This window comes from Lethenteron reissneri, unplaced genomic scaffold (genome assembly GCF_015708825.2).
Source record: "Lethenteron reissneri isolate LAM-NWPU_2019-01 unplaced genomic scaffold, ASM1570882v1 scaffold_1353, whole genome shotgun sequence".
In the NCBI taxonomy this organism is placed as follows: Eukaryota; Metazoa; Chordata; class Hyperoartia; order Petromyzontiformes; family Petromyzontidae; genus Lethenteron; species Lethenteron reissneri.
Window position 1 is genome coordinate 3,158 of NW_026891062.1, and position 11,355 is coordinate 14,512.

Genomic DNA, 11,355 nt, shown 5'->3' on the forward strand with positions numbered 1-11,355 from the left:
CGTGCTGCTCGCGGCTGGGGGCTCAGCGCAGCGGGCGGCGCGTCCGCTCAGCGCGCGGGAGGCGGCGGGGGCGGTGCCCGCGGCCTCCACGCAGACTGCGCTTGGCACAAAGGCGACTGCGTCTTTACACTTTGGTTCTTTCGCTAAAGTGACGTGTAAAGATAAAATAATAAATTAATAATGACACACGACGTTTCCATTGCAACGCGAGCAATCAGCATCAGGTATTATAATGACCGCACGCCAACGCGTGTGGGGGGGCGGGGCGTGTGAGTGGGGGGGCCCCGTGGGACGAGGCCTCGTCGGCTTGCAAGACGCCCCAGCGCCGTGGTGCCGAGCCCCCCCCCCCCCCGTGCCGCCTCCTCCTCCGTGTCTTCGTCTCTCTACTTCTCGGGCCGGGGGCGTCAGCAGTTGAAGTTGCGCGCCGCGCGCGTCCTGCCCCGAGGAGGGCTTCCCGCCGCCGCCGCCGTGGAGGTTGGGCCCGTCCAGAGGGCGGTCAACGCAGCCCCGCAGTCATCGCCGGTGAGCCGCGCTCCATCCCCCATCCACCACCACCACCATCATCACTTCGCTTCCACGCCGACACGCACACACACGTGTGTACACACACACGTACACACACGCGCACGTACACAAGCGGCCACACGCGTACACACACACACGTACACACACGCACACGTACACACACGCACACTCACACGCGTACACTCACAGGATCGAGATGAAGATGACATTGCACATCGGAGTAAAGCGAGTCGTGGCTATGATGAAATTTTGCATTAGCATAACATTGATTTATTAGCATACAAAATTACTTTTTGCAGAGCGATTTATGGAATCATGCATTTAAAAAAATAAAAAGTACATACAAATCAGGCATCAATACCGTTGCTTTGTATGATCTGTGAAACGCAGAAAATTTCAGATAAAATCGGACATTTTGAGCTTGCTGCTCTATCGACTGAGTGGAATCAATACAATTAGTATCGATTCACAATCAACAAAGACCATATATGGGCAAATCTATGATCGGTGATTTTGATTGCATCGTATTGCAGCGCCCCTTTGATGATGTTGTAAAGCACTTGCCCCAACAGTCTGTTAAAGGCTACACGGAGATCTTTGTGTGCGAGTAGCTCACAGATCCTTGAGAGATCTGAACACTGTCCGATCATCAGCGAGCTCCTCCGGCAGGCGAGGCTGCGTTAGCGGTTGTCTGTGCATTGAGAGGTGTTAACTATCCCACGCAGAGAAGTCTGCTTACAGGACATAAGAGGTTCTTCACGTACCGTGCCCCGTGTCACCGGAATGTTAATTGGGGCTCTGGTAATTCAGTGTTCACCGCCGAATCATCTTTCACCATCACCACGCGTCCATTAAGGCCAATGTGACGAGGCCATAGATGACGCCGCGTTATAATGGGGGCAGATATGAGTGGGTGAGTTTTAAACATTCATTTTTATGCGTTATGTTTCGGCTTGGGTCTAATTGTCCACGCTCAACTGACGTTGGCTGTAAATCACCACGGGCCCTTACGTTATGGCAAGCATCGGGGCCACTTCCTGGAGTCGTGGTACATTTCATTTAATTAAAGCGTGTTTTAAAAAAAAAAGTACTTTTAAATATTACTTATTCAGAAGCGACTTGGCACCAATAATAGCTCAACGAAGTGGCTCATCCATCACGTGTAAATTATAGCAGCCAAATACTTTAAACGAATATTCATATTCTTGGTTCTTTCGGTAAAGTCACGTAAATAGAAAACCAAAAAATAAAAAAATTAGTAATGAAAATAAAATAAATATAATAAATTGCTTTTATTATTTTCAATTCATACTATTTTTTTTATTTAAAAAATAGATTTTTTTTTTCTATTTACGTGACTTTACCGAAAGAACCAAGAATATTAATTCCTGCAATCACGAAAGTTTTAAGTCAAAACTTTAAACGAATGTTGCTTAATGTGGAGAGAAAAACCGGAGGACCCAGAGAAAAATCCACTGGACCACGGGGAGAGACAGAGACACGCAAACTCCAAATATACTGTAGGCATCAGGGTCGGGATCGAACCTACAAACTCCTGTATACCAGGCGAGGTAGTTGGGGGGGAAAGCAGAGTCAGCGAGAGGGAGAGGGAAGATAATTAGTCAAACTCACACTCAGTATTACTCACCAACCATGATACACTCACCATCACACTCACCATGATACTCACCATCATACTCACACATTCACCATCATACTCACACACAGGCCCACACATCAACAGTCGCCATTCACTACGACGTGGCGGTGACGTCACCACAATAACTCAGGTGCCATGGATTGACGGCTGTGCCAAGCTAAGTGCAGGAGGAGGTCACGGGCCAGACTCAGGCGCCATGGGCCGACTGCTCTGCCTGGCTCGGTACAAGAGGAGGGCTAGACCCTGGTGCTATGGGTTAACTCGTGTGCCACCACCTGCACAACCACCACAGTAACAACCACACAACTATAATCACAACAATAACCACGACCAACAACTGTAACCACAACTATAATTTAACCACAACTATAATGTAACCACAACTATAATGTAACCACAACAGCAGCAGCAGCAGGGCCGAGCTCTGCTTGAAGCTGCGCCGTGAACTCCGCAGAACGTGACGGCTGTGGGCCAGGCTCCTCCTCTGTCTCCCCCCACCGCCGCCGTCGCCACTGCTGATGTGGACACACCGCGCGAGGTTCTCACCTTCAGGCTGAGTCGACGTAGAGGAGGCCCAGCGAGCCGCCGCTTAAGAAGCTTTCGCGAGCCACTGACGGTGGCCGTGAGCGGAAATCCAAATCAGCCGCTCGCCACCCACAATCCACAGCGCGCGCCGCCTCCACTCAGTCCCGGCCCCAGCGGAAGTAGCAGCGGGGGGAGGGGGGTGGGGCATGGGGGGTAAGGGTCGCGAGGGGGAGGGGCATGAGGGGAGAGGGGGAGGGGCATGAGGGGAGAGGGGGAGGGGCATGGGTGGGGGTTGCCAGGAAGGGGGGGAAAGGAGGGCGGAAGGGTCACGACGGCGGGTCAGGGGGGGCAAAAGGGGGGGTCACGATGGTGGGGAGGGCGGGGGAGGCATGGGGGGGTCACGAGGGGGGTCAGGGGGGTTGCAGGAAGGGGGGTCGCGAGGGGGGGAGGGGACATGGAAGGTGGTCGCGAGGGGAGGCAGGGGGGCATGGGGGGAGGGGCTCATGGCTGTGACATCACGGGGGTGGGCGTGGTTACCTTGTACCGCCCCCGCGTCTCGCGCCACGTGCTTCCCACTGGCAGTTTGGCCGTTAGAGATGGAGAGGTGTAACGTCCCGGGGTGTAGCAAGCCATTACGTTGCGGTGTCTACATCACGGTCCGTGCGTGGGGTGTCTACATCAACGTTCGCATACAGCCCCGCCCCTCGGGGGGCAGTTGGGTATATAAGGCGGTGCGTGAGAGAGCTCGAGGCAGTCGTTGGAGCAGAAGAGCCGGTGAAGACTGAAAAACAGCTAGCTAGCCCTGGGACTACCCTGAGTCGGTCTCCTGCGCTACTGACGCCGTTACAGAGAAGCGTGGACAGACCCCAGAGCAGGAGTGGAACCGAGCTGTGGGTAAGTGGTGGTGGTGTGAGTCTCTGTGTGAGTCTATGTGTGTGTGAGTCTGTCTGTGTGGAACAGGTCATGGTGGGGGTATTGAAGGGGGGGGCATGGGGGGTCTCGGGTGGGGGGCAGAAGAGGCATGGGGGGAGGAGCTCAGGTGGGGGGGAGGAGCTCATGGCTGTGACATCACGGGGGTGGGCGTGGTTACCTTGTACCGCCCCTGCGTCTCGCGCCACGTGCTTCCCACTGGCAGTTTGGCCGTTAGAGAGGCGCCGACAGACCCCAGAGCAGATGAGGAGTTGAACCAAGCTGTGGGTGAGTGGTGGTGGTGGTGTGAGTCTCTCTGTGTGAGTCTGTGTGTGTGTGAGTCTCTCTGTGTGAGTCTGTGTGTGTGTGAGACTATCTGTGTGAGTCTGTGTGTGTGTGAGTCTCTCTGTGTGAGTCTGTGTGTGTGTGAGTCTCTCTGTGTGAGTCTGTGTGTGTGGAACGGTCGTGTAGCTGACAGCGCGCCGCGCTATGAACTGGGAGACCCCGAGGTGGATTCTCTTTCAAGGCCAACAGCAGTGACGATTATCTGAACCGGTGCTGGGCCTCTCCTAGGTCGACTCAACCTCGAATGAGTATCTGGTGCGGTGTGTAAAGATCGCCACTAGGGAGACAAAGGCGGCCAGGCGTGGTGCTGGCAATCCAACCCCCTCGTGTGTTGTGCCAGCCTTCATACGTACTGCTGGCTAACAGCACTTTCCCCGACAGACTGTTAAGTCTCTACGGGGATCTTTTGTCTTTGGTGTCCCATACTGGCAGGGGGAGGAGTGGTGGTGTTAATGTTGGTGGTATTAGTGGGGGTGGTGCTTGTGATGGTGGTGGTGTTAGTTTTAGTGATGGTGGTGTTAGTGATTGTGGTTGTTATTAGTGGTGATGGTGGTGGTGTTACTGGTGTTAGTGATGGTGTTGGTGGTATTAGTGGTGGTGGTGTTAGTGAGGTGGCAGGATGCCCTGGTGGTCCCCATCTTTAAGAAGGGAGACCGCACAGACTGTAACAACTACAGGGGAATCTCACTCCTCAGTGTGCCGGGAAAGGTCCTGGCAAGGATTATTCAACATCGCCTTGCCAGGCACGCTGAGCAGAGGCTTGTGGAGCCCCAATGTGGTTTCAGGAAAGGGTGGTCCTGCACAGATGCCATATTTTCTGTCCATTTGCTACAGCAGAGGTGTAGGGAATTCCAACAAGACCTACATCTCTGGTTTATTGACCTGGTCAAGGCCTATGCGACCATCAGTAGGCCTGGGCTCTGGGTTCTTCATGCTTTCGGAGTCCCTGACCCGCTGCTCACGATCATTATGGATCTTCATTATGGTGAGCGGGCCCGAGTAAAACTACGTGGCCGGGAGTCGGAGCCATTCCCTGTTCACCTTGGGGTGCGACAGGGATGTCCTCTGGCTCCAACATTATTGAACATCTATTTTGACCACATAGTTTGTGAAGCCTTCAGTAGCTGTACCGGAGGAATTTCCATCTCGTACAGATACAATGGGAGGCTGATCGATGCCTGGGTGCGGTGAAGGGATGGCTCCCTATTGGTCAACCACGTTATGTATGCCGATGACCTGGTAATTGCGGCTCACTCAGAGGAGTTGGAGGAGCTGCTGCTGAAACTGGAGCGTGCCACTAAGAGGTGGGGCCTTACCATCAGCCCCACCAAAACGAAGCACCTGCCTGGGTATTTTGTACCCATCGGGCACTCCACCCCCACAACTCCCGATGGGGCAGTTGTGGAGAGAGTAGAAAGTTTTCCATACCTGGGCAGTATGCTCATGACCGGCTCCGGTTGAACAGCAGAGGTTTCACTCTGAATCAGTCGAGCGGCATTATCTTTTCATCGGTTGCGTAACGCTGTGTGGAAGCTACCTAGTCTGTTTGTTTCACACGAAGCTTCGGGTCTTCTCGGCCACAGTCATTCCTTCCCCTCTCTACGTTTGCGAAACGTGGACCCCCCCTAATGTAACATCTTTGCTGGTTAGAAACATTTAGGCTGGGCCGCCTACGATCAATCCTGGGTTTAACCAGGCTGGATTGTGTGAGGAGCTCACAAATCCTCGAAAGATCTGGACAAAGTCCCATCGGTGAGCTCCTCCAGCAGGCAAGGCTGCATTGGCTGGGCCATGTAGCCCACATGCCCAATCACCGCATGCCCAAACAGCTTTTGTTCGGCTGAATCGAGGGGGCTGAACGGACGTGGCACGGGCTAGAGAAGAGATGGAGTGATGTGGTACAGGAGGATGTGGAGCTGAGTGGACTTGCTGCTAACTGGTACCACCGGTGTCAATCGGCCTCTGTGGAGGAGGCTCGTGAAGGACGCTACTGGGCAGTTGGAGGCAGTCGCCCTCCAACAACAACGGAGGGAGGAGCGGCGACGCTCACAACAACTAACAGAGCGCCGGGTGGCTAAAGCACAGCAAGTTGGCACAGTAAGGGGCACAGGTGGTGCATCAGCCAGTCATCTCAGTCCGCCCACCCGTGACACCTGGGTCTGCCCCATGACTTCCTGCCAGCGGGCGTTCGACACTTCACATAGCCTCAAGGTGCACATAGCCTGACACAAGCGTCATGGTGACGTCACCACCACTAAGTGGCGAATAGCGGTTGTTGTTGGTGTTAGTGATCGTGGTATTATTCGTGGTGGTGTTAGTGGTAGTGGTGTAAAATTGGTGCTGGTGTGAGTGGTGGTGGTAGTGTTAGTACTGGTGGTGTTAGTGCTGGTTGTTAGTGCTGGTGTTGGTGGTGGGGAGGGGTAGTGTAGCGGTTAGCGCTACGCTGCGCTACGAACCTGGCGATCCGGGTTCGATTCCCGCTCACGGCCAACAACTGTGACGATTATCTGAACCGGTCCTGGGCCTCCCCTAGATCGACTCAGCCTCAAATGAGTAACTGGTGCGAGGTGTAAACATTGCCACTGGGGAGACGAAGGCGGCCGGGCGTGGTGTTGGCCACCCACCCCCTCGTGTGCCGTGCCGGCCTTCGTAGGTGCTCGTGAACAGCATTTGCTCCAACAGTCTGTTAAGGCTACACGGTGTATCTTTGTCTTTGTTAGTGGTGCTGGTATTAGTGCTGGTATTAGTGTTGGTATTAGTGCTGGTGGTGTTAGTAGTTGTGTCCAAACAGAGGAGCAACGCTCACGAAAACAACCTTTGAGCCGGGCGGCTAAAAAGCAGCAAGGTGGCACAGTCATCTCAGTCAAACAACTCATGGCACCTGGGTCTGACCTGTGACCTATCAGTGAGCCTTCGGCACTTCACGTGGTCTCAAAGTGCACAGGCGCCGTGGTGACATCACCACTACTTAGCGGCGAAAGTTAGTTGTTGCTTTTTGTGTTTTTTGTATTGTGGGTGACTGGTGAGGATGTGAGTCTGTGTTGATGATGAGAGTCCGCATTGTGAAGTGACGTGTGTTTAGACGTGTGTGTCACGCCCCTTCGACTCCGTGACCCTCGCCTCTGTCTCCCGCTCTCCACGCAGAGACCCGGACCGCGCGAGAGACACCGTGAGCTCTGAGCACCCTCGTCTGCAAGTTGCTACCATGGAGGTAACATGTGGCTCCTCGACTTGTGTGGTGAAGTATGGGTGGACGTGTGTTCTCCCCTTTGCGTGTGCCTACCTGTAACCTGTATACCTGGATGTGCTTCTCCTTGCCTGCCTGAGTGTGTGTGCGTCTATCAGTGTCTCTCCGAGTCTCTCCGAGATCCTGTTGGTGTACATGCCCGTCTACGCGTGAGCATCTACAGCACTGTTATCTATTCACTGATGAACGCCTCCCTCCCTGAGACCCTGCTACCCCTCACATCCTGTGATGGAATAATCCGCCAAGCGCCGGTTTTGTCGCACCATCTCTCTGGCGGCTCTCCTCTCTGATGTGTTCCGTTCCTTGGTTGTCGCTGTTATTATTCTTGAATTTCAGCCATTGTTGTCCATCCTGGCCATGGCTCGTCCTGCCCGAGTCCCACTCACTCCTCAAGCCCTAGTGGTGGACCTTTTTGTGTGTGTGTGTAGATCAGCCGAGCTGGAGAGGCTCGGAGTAACGGCGAGTCTTGCACCACGTGGAGTGCGCTGTCCTCAGCGCGCACCGCCTCCATCCGCAGCAAATCGCCACAAGGTAAGAACAGAAATGAGTGACGTCAAGATGGCCACACTGAATGGTGGGACATCACGACGGTCATGTTTCAAGGGGGGCGTGACAGTGACCATGATGCATGGGGGACTTCAGGGTGGCCATGTTGCATGGGTGATGTACCGTTCGACTTTTGCCGTTCTCTGGTCTCACACCGGCGAGACAAGGTCATAAAGAAGGCTGTCTCTGGTGCAGGCCAGTCAATTTCAAAGACAATGCATATATTATCGGAGCATGTTTTTTTGCATATTTTTCCACAAGTACGTGTGGTAAATGCAGACTTGATGCCTTGCAAAAGGTGTCTATTTGGTGTTTGAACATATTAACACCTGTTTTTGTGCCAGAAAGGGTAAAAGCTATTCTTATTATTTCATAAAATCCTTGGCATATCTGTGTTATATTTATCTAATTCATTAACCCCGTTGTCAAACCCAAGCAACCGAAGACGTCATCAAAGCTGCATATAGCTGGACATCGAACGAAGATGGTCACTGCATCGCACGTTTTCAGATGTGCTTCTGCAGTCATCTGGAATGGTCTTCCGACATTAGGAAGCCACTGGAGCGATGCTCTTTTAAATCTATAACTTTTGCGAACTTTTTAGTTTATTGTCCTTCCCCATCACTTCTGATTAGCAGGGTTGCTGAAGCACGGTGCAAAATAAGTTCAACATACAAACATAACTGGTATTCGCCAAAACATCCAAATCCCCTGCAAATTCCTCAAATTGGGATCACACAGCAGACGTAATGGTAGCGGCGTCACCCCCGTTCTCTGTAAATCATCTGCAGGAACCTCCTGAAAAGGAATCTAAACAAATGATCACCGACAGCTGTTGTTGTTATTCTCTTGCCTGCAGCAATCCTGGCTCTCTTTGGCCCTCAAATGACCCACCGGGAGAAGCTGGAGCTTGTCGCCATACAGGAAGTATGGTACTTTGCGCTCCGCAACAGATCCTGGGGACCAAACAACGATGGATACGACGACCACGAACATCATTACATTCCGGTGAGACTCGCCACAAAGCCCCCGCCGTGGGGCGGTCACAGTCGCAGCGGTCGCGAGGTTCGTGGCTTCTTGTCATTGCACCTGAAGTAGCAACCACCCAGAGAAGGCACACATGCACTCTCCCACACACTTCACAATCAAGTTTATTTCACAAGTTAAGCCCATTGAGCTAATGAGCTTTTTAAGGGTGTCTCAGCCAGCAGACATCAGAGCATTCCACAATTACAGATTTAAGAAAACCAAACGCTTAATAAAAAATTATTTCATAAAATAAGGCTCACACTTCTTACATGTTGTGATTTTCAAAATATAGTCCGTCTAAATGATTGTAATTTGGTGCAGGTCCAGCATGAGCACCTCCACTACCGCTATGAGGTGCTGAAGAAGATTGGGGAAGGAGGTCAAGGCCAGGTGATCCGGTGCCTTGACCACATGAGGAACACCCTGGTGGCCGTGAAGATCTTGGTATCACCATTGAGGTAAGAATTCAGAGCGGTGTTGTCACAAGGACGACGTTGTTGTTCAGTCCTTTGCTGTGGGCGGCCGTGTGATGAGGTGGTGACAACTCGTTCCTCACAGAGATACCCCAGTTCGACTCCTGACTCGGGTGCCCTCCTGTGTGGAGTTTGTATGTTCTCCCCCTGTTCTGGATCAGTTCTCTCCTACATTACATTAATTATTCATTTCACTTGGTAGATGCATTCCTGAAAAGTGCCGCGTTAAGGGAAAGCACATTAAGAAAACATAATATCCCCATATATAATGTAACGATAAAGTTTTGCAAGATATAATACACGCACACAGTGATATGAAGAGACCAATAATGGAGGGTATGCTGTCACGTCACGTTATCAATCCGCATTCCGCCTACTGTATCATACCGCTCAGCCGTGCAGTTTCATAGCGGGCACATTCCACGTTATAATGGGGCTTTCCTGCATTAGAACAGATGCATTTCGGATTATAATGGGTGCGGTCCGCGTTATAACGGGAGCCTTCCACGCTATAAAAGGCACGTTCCACGCTATAAAAGGCACGTTCCACGCTTTAAGGAGGTTGTCCCATGTCATAACGGGTGCGTTCTGTGTTATAACATGTGCGTTCTGCATTATAGTAGCTACATCATGGGACCTCCTTTGCCAGTACCAAAAATATACTGGCAAAGGAGGTCCCATGATGTCGCTGCTCACCCCGAGCTCTCATTCCTCTGAATGTGCTCGTCTTTGTGCTGTACGCTTTTTGGCGTCCTCTGGTTTAACACCGTTTTGAGACTAGACTCAACAGAAAGCTCTCTGGTGTGGACCAATCAGTTTAAAAGACAATGCATATATTATCAGAGTATGTTTTTTGTTTGCATACTGACCGCAAGTATTGTGGTTAATGCAGACATGATTCCTTGTAAAGGTTTCAGTTTTTTTTTTACATCTTAACACCTGTTTTGTTGCAAGGAAAAAGGGGAAAATCTATTCTCATATTTTGGTATTGGCAAAGGAGGTCCCATGATGTTCCACGTTATAATGCCTTGCTCTGTGAGAGCCACATTCAGTCACGAATCAGCTATGGCTCAGTCTCTAAAACTCAGGCTCAGCTCCAGCTCAGCCGTGATTGGGCTCAGGCTTGAGCCACTCAGCTGCTGATAAAGATACACGAGTGGCTCAGCCGTGGCTTGGCTCAGCTCCTGGAAATCCTGAGTGTGGCTGGGGCCATGCTCGGAGTCGGCTCAATTCACACATTAGGGAATCACTACGTTAAGACAGCACCTCAAACCCCCCTCTATCCCTTGCTTATTTTATCCTCTTCCCTATCCTTTCTGGAACCTTCCATGAGCGCGCTACTGGAACTCACAATGACATTACACTTGGGGAACGTATAATTATTTAATTCTGAATATAATTTGTTTCTGGTCATTCCTTAAGCAAGTCTAAGTCATGATTCATTTGTGGATTTTCTCTGCACAGCTCCAAGCGTGATACATCTCAGAGAATGGAGATCAAGATGGCTCTGGAACTTCAGGGCGAGGGCAGTGATGCGGACTACAACGTCGTCAAAGTCCTGAACCATTTTACTTCAGAGGACACCACTGCATTGTCCTGGAGCTGTTGAAGTACGTACCATGTGTTCGCACCGCCCCCCCCCCCCACCCCCCATAGCGTGGTTAACGTCATTAGCTAAACAAAAACTATTTTATTTAGCAGGTAAAGCCCACTGCCCGATTAGTTATTTTTCACAAGCGGCCTGGCTACAAATGATAGCTAAAAAAAGTGGCTGATGTGGAAATATATGGCAGCCAAATACTCTAAACACATGTTTCTAAATGTGGAGGGAAAAACCAGAGGACCCGCAGAAAAATCCACGTGACCAGGGGGAGAACATGCAAACTCAGAATATACATGCGTCAGGGTCAGGATCAAAGCCCCCAGGTGCACTAGAGGCCACTCCTCTTTTCTCAATCAGCGCCGCCCACTTTTATATAGCCACACCTCCACTCGATCAGCAGGTTGGCCGCAGCGCAGTGGTGACGCTTGTGCCCCTCGGTGAAAATCCCTGAGTTTGAGTCTCAGCACGGACGCCTTTCTGCGTGGAGTTTGTA

General features: G+C 51.7%; 1 protein-coding gene across 1 annotated transcript; it reads left to right on the plus strand.

Annotated features, from left to right (window-relative positions):
* The first annotated feature begins 3,597 nt into the window (after positions 1-3,597).
* Positions 3,598-9,248, plus strand: LOC133362057 (dual specificity tyrosine-phosphorylation-regulated kinase 3-like). The gene is made up of 5 exons (XM_061581023.1): positions 3,598-3,604; positions 7,109-7,175; positions 7,640-7,742; positions 8,617-8,765; positions 9,108-9,248. The coding sequence occupies exons 2-5, from the start codon at positions 7,170-7,172 to the stop codon at positions 9,246-9,248; spliced, it is 399 nt and encodes a 132-aa protein (XP_061437007.1). The 5' UTR covers positions 3,598-3,604; positions 7,109-7,169.
* Positions 9,249-11,355: the final 2,107 nt, after the last annotated feature.